The sequence below is a fragment of the Aquarana catesbeiana genome, linkage group LG03, assembly GCF_042186555.1.
Source record: "Aquarana catesbeiana isolate 2022-GZ linkage group LG03, ASM4218655v1, whole genome shotgun sequence".
Classification (NCBI taxonomy): domain Eukaryota; kingdom Metazoa; phylum Chordata; class Amphibia; order Anura; family Ranidae; genus Aquarana; species Aquarana catesbeiana.
The window spans coordinates 180,273,559-180,287,443 of record NC_133326.1 but is presented as its reverse complement, the minus strand read 5'-3'; the positions used below and the strand labels follow the sequence as shown (position 1 = coordinate 180,287,443).

The 13,885-nt window shown below is 40.3% G+C and overlaps 1 protein-coding gene across 3 annotated transcripts in view; it reads right to left on the bottom strand.

The window, feature by feature from the left end:
* The window catches only part of LOC141131834 (cadherin-related family member 4-like), a 259,551-nt gene that overhangs the window by 114,968 nt on the left and 130,698 nt on the right, over window positions 1–13,885 (bottom strand). For all 3 annotated transcript variants that reach the window (XM_073619568.1, XM_073619569.1, XM_073619570.1), the window contains 2 exons: window positions 12,180–12,325; window positions 7,189–7,368 (listed from right to left, as the gene is read on the bottom strand). In XM_073619568.1, coding sequence (XP_073475669.1) covers window positions 7,189–7,368; window positions 12,180–12,325 — 326 coding nt within the window. The remainder of the gene's footprint in view (window positions 1–7,188; window positions 7,369–12,179; window positions 12,326–13,885) is intronic.

Below are 13,885 nucleotides of genomic sequence, written 5' to 3'. Positions count from 1 at the left end.
GTAATTGGATGCACTTTATTGAATGAAAAGTGAAGTTTGGTGCCCTTTAAATTGAGGACTGCTGCTGACAGAAATGTAAAAACTATAAAAAAAAACAAAATAAAAAATGGGGAACACCAGCGTCACAGTCAGAAAAACTGCGGCTGACAATTTAAAAAAAACGGGGCAGGCAGGAGACAAAAAAAAGGGTATACAGCACTGTATACAACACTAATGTTATGTAATGTGTTAAACACTGCACAACACAAATACACTACAATGAGACTACACTATACTGAGACACTATGCTGACACACTACACTGATACACTACTGTATAATGACACACTAGACTATACTCACACAGTATCCTCAAACACTATACTGACACGCTACAATATACTGACACACTATGCTCACACTACCCTAACACTACACTAACACTCTACACTCTGAGTCACAATAACACACTAACTCGCTAGTAGCAAACTGAGCCCTGCTCTATCTATCTTCAACTTCACACTGCAAAGGTTCCAGTGCAAAGGAACCTTTTTATAGCATGGTGTGAGACTATGAGCACTGAGCCATGATTGGGCAAAGTCATCCTGATTTTGTCTAATCATGGCTCTGACAGTGCTCTGTGCCCTGATTGGGCACAGCCCTAAACCTGACCAGTGGTCTGTAGGGATGAGCCAAACACCCCCCGGTTCGGTTCGCAGTAGAACATGCGAACAGGCATAAAATTTGTTCGAACATGCGAACACCGTTAAAGTCTATGGGACAAGAATGTGAAAAATCAAGTGCTAATTTTAAGGGTTAATATGCAAGTTATTGTCATAAAAATTGTTTGGGGACCTGGGTCCTGCCCCAGGGGACATGTATCAGTGCAAAAAAAGTTTTAAAAACGGCCGTTTTTTTCGGGAGCAGTGATTTTAATAAAAGTGAAACAATAAAAACAAAATATTCCTTTAAATTTCGTACCTGAGGGTGTCTATAGTATGCCTGTAAAGTGGCCCATTTTTCCGTGTTTAGAACAGTCCCTGCACAAAATGACATTTCTAAAGGAAAAAAAAGTAATTTAAAACTACTCGCAGCTGTAATGAATTGTTTGGTCCCGGCAATATAGAAAAAAGTCATTGAAAAAAACGGCATGGGATAACCCCAGTCCATTACCAGGCCCTTTGGGTCTGGTATGATTATAAAGGGGAACCCCGAACCAAAATGTAAAAAAAAATTGCATGGGGGTCCCCCCAAATTCCATACCCAGCCCTTCAGGTCTGGTATGGATAGTAAGGGGAACTCTGCGCCAATTTTTTTTTTTAAATGGCATAGGGGTCCCCCTCAAAATCCATACCAGACCCTTCAGGTCTGGTATGGATTTTAAGGGGAACCCCGCGCCAAAATTAAAAAAAATGGCGTGGGGGTAGCCCCCCACAGCACCTTGTCCCCATGTTGATGGGGACAAGGGCCTAATTACCACAACCCTTGCCCAGTGGTTGTGGGGGTCAGCAGGCGGGGGGCTTATCGGAATCTGTAACATTGTACCCGTACCATTTCACGGGTACATTTCACGCTAAACCTTCTAAATCGCGTTGGACCAAGGATTTAAAAACCTCAGAAAAATGACTATTGGGATTTCTAGGATTGAAGACCGATCTGTTCCTTAACTACTTCCATACAGGGCATTTTCACCCCCTTCTTGCCCAAGCCAATTTTCAGCTTTCAGCGCTGTCGCACTTTGAATAACAATTGCGCGGTCATACTACACTGTACCCAAATGAAATTTTTATCATTTTTTCCCCACTAATAGAGCTTTCCTTTGGTGGTATTTGATCACCTCTGCATTTTTTATTTCTTGTGCTATAAACAAAACAAGAGTGACAAGTTTAAAAAAACACAATATTTTTTACTTTTTGCTATAATAAGTATCCACATTTTCCAAATTTTTTTTTTAAACAAATTTTTTCCTCATTTTAGGCCGATACGTATTCTTCTACATATTTTTGGTAAAAAATATCGCAATAAGCGTATATTTATTGGTTTGCCCAAAAGTTATAGCGTCTACAAAATAAGGGGATAGATTTATAGCATTTTTATTATTATTTTTTTTTACTAGTAATGGCGGCGATCTGTGATTTTTATCGTGACTGCGATATTGCGGCGGACACATCGGACAATTTTGACACAGCGATCCATGCTATAAAAATGCATTGATTACTGTATAAATGTGACTGGCAATGAAGGGGTTAACCAGGAGGGGGCGCTGTAGGGGTTAATATGTTGCTAGGGAGTGATTCTAACTGTAGGGGGGAGGGGATTCACAAGGGGAGGAGACCGATCGGTGTTCCTCTGTACAAGGAACACACCATCGGTCTCCTCCCATCTGACAGGACGTGGATCTGTGTGTTTACACACACAGGTCCACGGTCCTGCTCGGTTACCGGGCAATCGCGGGTGCCTGGCGGACATCACGGCCGCTGGGGCACACGCACCGGGAAAATCAATAAAAATATCAAATTTATTCAAATCCCTATCGGGAGCATATTTAAGGCCCAATTCTAAAACTTTCAACTTATCCGGAGTGAAAGTGAAATTGCTTAAATTAAAAATACCCTGCATTAAGTCTCTCATTTTCTTTTTCCTTTTGCCTCCTCTGCAGTCTCTCCGTTTGCCAAGCCTGGAGCCTCCACATATTTTAATTTAAGCAATGTCACTTACTGGCCAGCTTTGATGTCAATTCTCTATATAACAATATCCAACAGAAAAATGCTGTTGAAGCTATGGTATGGGGCCCTAAATAGTACGAAGATGAAAAACAAACAAAAAGATTTTTTGGTTCACGCTTTAGATTTGGCCATGAGTCATAACTTTTTCTGGCATGACAAGCAGTTTTATAGGTAAAAGAGAGGGGTAGCAATGGGGGCTAAGTACACCCCCTCAGTTGCCAAATTGTTCATGAGTTACTGGGAAAAAGATGCCATCTTTAGTAGTAATTTCCCTTAGCTTAAGTTTTATAAGCATTATATCGATGACATCATTATTGTTTAGGCAGGATCAAATGAGTCATTTTTAAGTTTTTTGTCAAAAATTGGTGAGAATAGATTTGGTATCTCCTTCTCGTCAACTTCTGACAATCAAAGCATACTTTTTTTTGTTTAGTCATCTTCAAAGAGAACCATCAACTGTCCACTAAAACCTATTTTAGGGAAGTGGACAGAAATGGCTACATTCTTCTAGGAAGCTGTCACCACCCACGATGACTTAGCACAATTCCTAAAAGCCAATTCCTGAGGGTTAGGTGGAATTGTGCCAGAATTGAGGATTTCGACCTACAGGCTAAGGTTTTGTTTGACCGTTTTCTGAAAAAAGGATACTCCCCTTGTGAGTTAAATAAGACTTTGGCAGTTGTAAGAGGCACTGATAGAGATGATGGAGACTTTGGCATCTCAGTTATGACTAGTTTCACCCGTCAGTACAAACAGGTGTAAAAAATCATTTGTAAATATTGGCACCTTCTGTTGAAGGATAATGATCTCGCTAAGGTGCTACCAAACAAACCACAGTTTATCTAGACCAAACCCCCCACTTAATGTTTGAGATTAGCACCCAACGTTGTTGATCCACCTAAGAAAACATGTACCTTTTTGGATCAGGTGGGTTTTTTTAGTTGTGGGAGGTGTGTGTTGTGTAAAACATCCAAACATAGGGTAAAGAAAACTATGGATTTCCCTTCAAACGCCTCAGGGGAGTCTTTTAAAATCAACAAGTTGAAGGGCGTTGGAGAGGGGGTAATCTTAAAAGAGCCATTTCTCACAATGAGACTCAGTGGATCCATCATTTAAGAACTATGAGCCCTCAGGGGTTGAACATCAAACTAGACCTGAACTGCTTTTCCAATTTTTAGTATGGGAGGTTTAGTGCTGTTGTCCTGTTAGGGGTTGTTTTAGTTTTACTATTTATTTTATCGTTTTTCTTTTTTCATTTTTTGGTATTCATTTATTTTTACTTTTATTTTTACCTTTTTTTAATTTTTAATTTTATTTTTATCATTATTGTTATTTTTACTTTCATTTTTATTTCTATTTTCATTTTGTTTTCCATTTTTATTTTTTTCCTACTTTCATTTTCATTATAATTTTAATTTTAATTTGTATTTTTTAATCTTTTTTATTTTTATTCTTATTTTCATTTTTATTTTTATTATTTATATTCACATTTATTTATTTTATTTCTCTCTTTTTTATTTTTATATATTTCTTTTTTATTTCTATTTTTTTTTTTTTCATTTTTTATTTTTATATTTATTTGTATTTCTATTTTATTTCATGTGTTTAGTTTAGGTATTTTTGTATATTTATATTTGGCACCAATTTTACCATGTCACTGGAATTGACGTCAAAGTTTTTTCTAAGTTAGTTTTTTTTCCAACCAGGTCCATGGCGACCTTGTCTTTCCTATGGACTATGCTCCATCCATGGTAGTGACAGTTTTTATCTAACCAACAAGATGGCCGCATCCATGGTAGTGACAGTTTTTATCTAACCAACAAGATGGCCACAATGCCATTCTGATTGGTTTTCAGTAGGGGAGTTTCTCTCTCTCTCCTAGTATTTAAGGACAGCTCTATCAGCAGGAAATGAGGTCCTTGATGACACCCTGAGGGAGGGCGAAATGCATTGACATAATTTCCTGGTTTGACGTCACTTTCGGTCTGTGGATCGCGTGCTATGAACGGCTGCTTCCTGTATCTACAGCTCTATATCCATGTCTGTTTTTAACCGTCTTTTTGTAAGTACTGATCCCTATGCGCATTAAAGCAACTTTTATAACAGTACTTCACTATTAGTCCATCCTCTTTTCATTTCTGAGTGCCTGCATATCCTGTTGAGAGCCTCCTATTGGAATCTATCATCTGATGTTTACACCAATCCACCATCTGATGTTTTGACACCAATCCACGTGTGTGGGATACCATTTACAAGCCTGAAGTGACCCCTGGACTGCAAAGCGGGGGGTCGTCCTGTTCTGGTGAATGGGGATGCAAAATGGGGTGTCACTGTACTCCTGCAAGTTTGTGAAGCATTTTTTGCATCTACTTCATTGTGGACTAACACTTCAGTTGCATTCATTTGGATTTTTATTTTGACTTTTTTGTTGATTTGACTTATATTGTGTGATGCGAGCTCTGTATTTTTTTATCCACAAGGTGGTTTGGGGACTACCCCAAAGCACCCTCCCCATGTTGAGGGGGTGTTCAGGAGGGGGGGTGCTCTCTCGCCCCCCCTTTTTTCCTGCGGCCTGCCAGGTTTTGTGCTCAGATAAGGGTCTGGTATGGATTTTGAGGGTGACCCCTACGCCATTAAAAAAAAAAATGGCACAGGGTTCCCTTTATAATCCATACCAGACCTGAAGGGCCTGGTATAGAATTTGGGGGGACCCCCATGCAATTTTTTTTAAATTTTAGTTCGGGGTTCCCCTTAATATTCATATCAGACCCAAAGGGCCTGGTAATGGACTGGGGGGATCCCATGCCATTTTTTTCACTGACTTTTATCTGTATTGCCGGGACCCGACAATTCATTATAGCCGCGAGTAGTTTTAAATGACTTTTTAACTTTTGAAATGTCATTTTGTGTAGGGACTGTTCTAAACACGGGAAAAATTTGCCACTTTACAGGCATACTATAGAAACTCCCCAGGTACGAAATTTAAAGGAATATCTCACTTTTATTGTTTCACTTTAAGCATTATTAAAATCACTGCTCCCGAAAAAATGGCCGTTTTTAAAACTTTTTTTGCATTGATACATGTCCCCTGGGGCAGGACCCAGGTTCCCAAACACTTTTTTGACAATATCATGCATATAAGCCTTTAAAATTAGCACTTTTGATTTCTCCCATAGACTTTTAAAGGGTGTTCCGTGGCTTTCGAATTTGCAGCAAACACCCCAAATTGTTTTGATGTTCGAGTTGAACTTATGTTCGACTCGAACATCGGGCTCATCCCTAGTGGTCAGGTGCATTGCTTCAGCCAATCAGGGCTCATCCCACAGAGCACCCCGAAAATGTGGGTGTTCGCCCAACTCTATTGTTTGATTGTTAGGGAGAATTTCTGTTAATAGGATGTTTTAAATGAAACAAGAATCTTCAACTACCTCTTGCCCGTCGTATAGACAAATGACAGCAGGCGGGATCCTCTCTCGCTCTGGGACAACGTCATATGACGTCGCCCGAGTCTCACTGTGCTTGCATGACCCCGGTGGTGTGCAGCATGGCAATCACGGGGGCGTGTTGTGTCCCTGGGACATGGCGACCCCAATCACAGCTGATCACATGTAACAAGGACATGCCAGTAATTGGCTCTCCTCGCCCCACACTGGTTATGTTGTAGCTCATCATATCCCATTTACCAGTAGCGATATTCTAATCATTTAAAAATTAGTTAACATTTTTCTGTGTGTGACCACCCCAAAAATGCCGCACTGATTCACAGTGCAGTCCCCTGCACTCAGCCCGCGCCCTCCGGTCTCCACCAGCCTCTGCCCTCAATGGGCTTGAGAAGGGGAAAGGCATCGATACACCGCCCACCCATCGGGGGGGTGCTGGGTTGGCCAGACAGCAAGAAAAAGAAATTCCACCAGGTATTCCCTAACCCTTCTCCACCTGGAGAGAGCGAGCTCACCCCTGGCCCCCTGAAGCGCTTCCACCATGGCTGGAGGAAACACTACAACTGAGGCCATGGTGGAAGTGTCCAGGCTTTAAAGCAATGACTGCAGTGTTTCCTGAGAAGTGGGTCGAGCTGCGCTCTCTCCAGGTGCTGTCCTGAAAGACGAGGTGAGAAAGAAGCCATTTTCTGCTGGCTTGAAAGGAGGATTTTAGAAATATTAATATCCTATGTTAATGAAAATATACTTTATATACCATTCAAGGCAAATGTTTCATCATAGGCTCCATTGAGAAAATTTCCACTGAGTTAATGAACTACTATATTTAGGGCCGCAGCAACTTTTCTTGTTGAACAATAGCATGGATTTCCTTTTTCAGCTGAGACATGTCAAAAGTAATGTATGCTACTATTCAGTTAATAAGAAAAGTTGCAGCCCTAAATGCCGTGTCTCCTTTTCTGACTTCTATGCATCCTTTTTTTGGCTTTTATGAGTTTTAAAAGTCTTTGGTCAGTTTCCACTCATATATAGGTTAATTGAGTTTACCTGTTACAGTAGAAATAGCAGGGTCACATTCTGGTGGCTCATCCACATTAGTAACATGTATTTCAAAAGAATATAGGGCTCTGTTTGTACCATCAGAGGCAACAACAGTTAAAGCATATGCATTGTGGATGTCAGGATTGTCATAATCCAGAGGCTGACGTAGTGTTAATGCACCAGTAGCTGAAAAAAGACACACGTAGAAGTCATGTTAGGATACAATATTATAATATTATACAGTATATATATTAATTATATTGTCATATGAGAGCCTAGGATCACCACTAGACCCTTGTAAAAATGACAGTCTTTATATGCAAAACAGTCCAAAACAAAATAGCTTTCTTCAGCAAAATTAACACAAGACAGTCCATAAATCTGGTTCAATGGCACAAAACGAGGTAATGCCACCCCACCACCATACATGTCCCACTCTAGGATTTTGGGGTATTCCATCCACTTCAGGGGTCCCAGAGAGAAGGCTCTCACAGTTCAGCAACTGTGGCTCATTCCTAAGCTAAATCAGCTTTTTCACTCAGGTGTGTCCAGCTCCCTCTCTCACTGCCAGGTGACAACTGTTTCCTCTTTCTTTACAAGACTCTTCTTGCATGTGACTTAACCCCTGCATGACCCCTACAGTCCCTGTAATCAGTATGGAGGTTTTTCCCACCCAAAACTCTTCAAACCTCTAAAAATTCTGGGCCCCTAATGAGGACTTAGAAATCTAGAGAGGACTGAAAATCAGTTCTTATCTCTAGCTGGACTATACCCGAAACACTTCAGCCTTCGTGACAAAAACAAAAAAAAAGTATTCAACATTTCCTCCTCATATTCTCCCTTAAAGGGACCACAACCCAAAAAATGGGTAAATACTAGGGGTGCACATCTTCACTGGCCTCACAATTCAATTTGATTACGATTACCCTGTCCACGATTCGATTCGATTCTGCTATGCATCACGATGCATCACGATTACTGCGCACTGTTTTCATCCAAAAAAATTAAACCGTTCAGAAGAACTCCATTTTTTACATTTTATCTGTTCTAAAAAAAAAAAAGACAACACTCCCTGTATGTGGCAAAGTGTAAACACCTTAAAGAGGAGCTCCAGACTGCCCCCAAATGACTACAGGAGATGGTCAGAGACTGCAGACCTACTACAGGAGATGGTCAGAGACTGCAGACCTACTACAGGAGATGGTCAGAGACTGCAGACCTACTACAGGAGATGGTCAGAGACTGCAGACCTACTACAGGAGATGGTCAGAGACTGCAGACCTACTACAGGAGATGGTCAGAGACTGCAGACCTACTACAGGAGATGGTCAGAGACTGCAGACATAGTACAGGAGATGATCAGAGACTGCAGACCTACTACAGGAGATGGTCAGAGACTGAAGACACAGTACAGGAGATGGTCAGAGACTGCAGACCTACTACAGGAGATGGTCAGAGACTGCAGACATAGTACAGGAGATGATCAGAGACTGCAGATCTACTACAGGAGATGATCAGAGACTGCAGACCTACTACAGGAGATGGTCAGAGACTGCAGACTTGATGCAAGAGATGGACAATGTCCCCATAACGTCCCCCCAAACGACAATGTATGCCATTTCATTAACTATGGTTTATGCATGTCTTATTGTCTTTGTCAGTGATTGATCCACATCACAACTTCATTGATACCTTTTTATTTTTTGTATGATTTATGGTTTTGCTCATCACTGCCCCACACATGCAAAACCATAAATCATACAAAAAATAAAAAGGTATCAATGAAGTTGTGATGTGAATCAATCACTGAGACAATAAGACATGCATAAACCATAGTTAATGAAATGGCATGGTCACTTTAATGTTTAGGTCCACCATCAAGTTTATTATTTTATTAGGGTCATAATTTGACATATTTGTATTACAAGGTAACAGTACTTAATGCCTAGCTATCATGCTACCATACTGTAAGGATTCTCTGAGTGGGTAACACAGACATTTTGCTAGCTATGCTTATTACAAAAAAATAATTTCAGTATAAATAAGAGACAGTCCAATTTAAAATTTGATAGAATTCCTCTACTTAATCCAATGATATTATGATCTAATGAATACCTCCAAATGTGATATAGGCAGCAGACCATGAGTTTGCATCCATCAGTTCTGGACTGGCAATCTGTCTGTGAGGAGGACAGTGGACAAGTGCAGCCTGGCTCGCTCTGGTCTCTCTCCCACAGTACTGCCGCCCACACAGCCAGTTCTAAGAGGAGTTGGGTGATGGTCTCCATGATCTCTCAAACCCCCCTCGTAACAGCCTGTGTGCCGAGGAGAAAAGCTCTGGGGCCCAGGACTCAGAACACGTGTCTGTCTCCTCTCTTGCCAGTGAAGTGAAGTGAGCGACACAGGGCGGCTGGGGATGACATCAGCGGGAGGAGAGAAAAGACGGCACGGCTTACTTCGGCTCCTTTCGGATCCGGACTCGGAGGCAGAGCTTGGCGTGGCATGGCACGACGATGACGTCATAAAAAAAAACGATTTCTTAAAGTTGTAGCATCGATGCCGCATCGTGGACGGCCAAATCCCGATGCATCGATGTTACGATTAATTTCAACACCCCTAGTAAATACACCTGCCACCCAGGACCCGTCCCTGGCATCCTATACTATATATATATATATATATATATATATATATATATATATATATATATATATATATATATATATATAAAAGCCTGTTTGTTAACTAGAACAACCCTAAAACAAGACTCCAGGCCAAAAGCAACAAGATATAAATAAATAGCCCACTAAAAGATAAAACAACAAAACCATATTTTGCTCCAATATTCACCTATTCGCCAAGGCTTGAGTTTTATCAGGCAGACTTGCTAGCAGTACTGCAAAAGGCTCTGTCTTACATGTCACTGGCTGGGGCAAAGACAGAAAGCAATCATACACCTTCAGTTGGGAACTTAGCATTCTATCTGCATGTCTTTTTTTTCACTGCCTATGGGAGCTTTTCATGTGTAGATGAGGACAGAGGCATCATTAGAACTGGAAAGTGCTGTCATAGGACAACAATTCAGAAACTGCATACAGATCTCCACACATTATTTGGCAACATTATTATCAGTCATCTAGTGGCACAACCTCAAAAAGGATAGAATGTTAGTCAGCATGGATACCAGAATCATCACCTTTGATATCTATTAATCAATGGGAGGAAGTTTGAGCTGATCTATTATTTGTATTTTTGTCTTCATTGAGATTTTTGAAGAATTTATATTTAGCAGCAAGACTGCTGTTATTTGGTTAATGCTTGTTTTCCTCATTTTTGTGCTGTACACTTTGCTCCTTTTCTTTTTAAAACTCGTTTCACTTTATTACTAGAGCTTGACTTTACTGACTTTTGAGCTAAGTCCCGATAAATACCTTGCCCCATATGATAGATAATTTGACAAAGTAATTACTTTGTAATTTGTGGAGTTTATCTCAGAAGTTAAGCCCCAGCAATTGAGTATAATGAATTTAAGGAAGGGACTTCCTTAAAAAGGTATAATAAATATCTTGCATTGTTTGCGATTAGGAAGGACCTTTTGTTTTAAAAATATAAGATGGGTGACATATTTGTTATAGCAAATTTTCAGGTATTGTTTATTGCAGGATAAAGCTAGCATTTCCTAAAAGGTTCAGTGAACAGACTTGTAGTTGTCTTCATAAATATTCTAAATGAACAACATACAGTTCATCAAGGAAGGCAATGGGGCACGCCCTTTTACATTAAAGATACACTACGCCTGTGAAACACTGATTTTAGGATAATATTATGGTTCTATCCTTCAGTAAGCGTTTAGACGGTACAAGATACCAACATGCACATGTTTGGTTTTACAACAGAAAAAATATTGTTTAAAGAATCATAAGGATTCAGATGTTACCTTTATCTACCTGCCTGCCTCGATAGTTGATGAGCATTAATGGATACAATAGTTAGTGTTATTTGTATAAGCAGCTTAGCTGCTGAAAGTAACATTGCATTTGTGCAAAATAATGGCCTTTTTTCCACATCTCTAACTGCACTTTTTAATTGACCTCCAAGATAAACACTCCTAGATGAGATGTGTACTATCTCCTTCTGTGTGACTCCGTCACATGGTCAGAAAATAGTGACAATCTGTACAGATCCCCACTAGTGCATTTACTACAGAAGCTGGTCAAGGGAGTAAATTTCTAACAGTAAAAACAGACTAATAGAACTATTTTGAAAATTAGGTCAATTTCCGTTGTAAGTTATTTTGTGTTTTGTTCTGGGTCTGGGGTTCAGTGGGAACTATTGGCCATCCTTGCCCATGAAAAGTCTATGTCTCCAACCACAGACCTCAGAAAAGGTCATGCTTATTCAGGTGTTGTAGCGTAAGACAGAATAGGAGGTTTTTAACTTGCTGAAAGCCCATGCATTGCTGCACATATGAGGCTTTTATTTCATAGAACATAATGGAGATCCTATCTTCCTGCACATCTAACAGGCTCTCTATTTATGAAAATCAATCTTAATGCCCCACAGCATGCCAGCTCTGAATACAAGTGGAAGGCCAACTGTTCTGCTTAGTCCACCATATTTGGAACACCGTGATTTTCTGATCTGAGGTCTGTTTGTTTTGATAGAATGTCAGATTGGGCCAGGTGGCGATAGTTTTGTTGAAAGCAATTGTATACTTTAAAGAGTGGAACAAGGTGTCAAAAAATAATATCAAGAATCTACTCATCTGGCAATAATGTGTGATTAAAGGTTTAGCAGCGAAGGGGATCCTAAATATTGTATAACTGTAATTGTTTATCAGATTATATAGCTTTTGCTTTATGTATATCAAAACACTTGCTATTTGCATACTGAAATCATTTTGCCATGATTTTCAAACTCCGGATAGCAAAAAGTACTATATACATTTCTTGGTTGAGGTAACTCTTTATTTTCATATGGAAATTAAGCAAGCTTACTTGGGTTTATATCAAACATGTCTGTTCTTCCTGGAAAACTGTAAGTCACTTTAGCTTCAGCATCTCTATCTGTTGCTTCAAATACATGCAGGATGGAACCAATCAAAGTATTTTCAGGTACATAAATAGTATCATTTTCAAATGGTCTGTGGAAAAAAAAGATAGCTGTTAACCTATATAGTTAACCATGTTTTTTACTTCATTTCTAATTAAGGCCTATAGATCTGGTTCAATCATAGGGCCTTTCACATTAAAAGTATTCTACAAAAATATTGGGGCATTCTTCAACAGTACCCTTTAATCCCAAGTGTCATTTCCGAGCACCCCAAAGTCATTTTCCAAAAACCTAATTATTTGAAAAGTCATATAGCACCCAGTAGGGTCTGACCAGTGGCGAAGCTAGACATTCTTTCACATTGGGCAAAGACTCAATTCTGCGCCTCACCCCAGAGAGAAGTTCTCCATCCATACACTTCCAGCCCCCTGTCCAGAGAGGGAAGCGTAATAAATATGTAGATAAGCCATTGGATGGTAATAGTAATAAACGTTTTGGTATTAGTGATTTCAAGCCTCACTTCTGTAGCAGATTAGGAAAGAAGAAGTGGGCCAAGAAGCTGGTCTTTATTAAGGCCTGCATCTGTGGGCTCGTCTTCCTTCCCAGCAGTGCCCCTCCAAATCCACTGTGGGGGTGAGGCTTGAAATCTCCACATAAAGTGCTGCTGCTTTTTTTCTGGCGTGACGGCTAGGGTCGCCACCTTTTCTTCAAGCCAATCCCAAACACTTTAGCGGCAGACACCAACTTATTTTGTAGTATACACTATAAAATTGTAAAAGACCTGGGCCACCTTTGGGTGGCCCAAGGAGAGCAGCAATGTGGCGTGCATAGTGTACCAAATTGCATTAAAAGTTGGAGGGCTAAAGGGTTATATAAAACAAAACAACTCTTGTACCCATAAAATATAGTAAGATTACTAAAAAAAAATTTACTTGGCCTACCTTTATAAGTTGACAGTGTCACTCAGTAGATCAGTGGACAGTGCCACTCGGTAGAGAAGTGGACAGTGTGTGGAAAATGTCAGTATGGCAGTGGATGGTGCATGGACAGTGTCAATATGGCAGAGATTGGTGTCAGGAGGGGAGAGGTTGGTGTCAGTAGGGCAGTGGACTGTATTAGCAGTGGACAGTGTCAATAGAGCAGTGGAAGGGGTCAGTAGGGCAGTGGATGGTGTCAGTAGTTCAGTAAATGGTGTTAGTAGAGCAGTGGATGGTGTCAGTAAGGGAGAGTTTGTTGTCAGTAGCGCACTGGATGGTGTCAGTAAGGGAGAGGTAGGTGTCAGCAGAACAGTGGACAGTGTCAGTAGGGGAGAGGTTGATGTCAGTAGGGTAGAAGTAGGTGTCAGTAGAGCAGTGGACAGTGTCAATAGGGTAGTGGATGATGTCAGTAGGGCAGTGGATGATGTCAGTAGAGCAGTGGACAGTGTCAGTAGGGCAAAGGTTGCTGTCAGAAAGGCAATGGATTGTGTCAGTCACTAGAGCAGTGGACAGTGTCAGTAGGGCATTGGAATTTGTCAGTAGGACAGAGGATGGTGTCGGTAGGGTAGTGGATGGTGTCAGTTTTTTTAAATTGTATTTTTATTTATTTTTTACAATAATATTTTTACAATTTTTAATTTTTTTTATACTTTTTTTACAATTGTTTTGGAGCC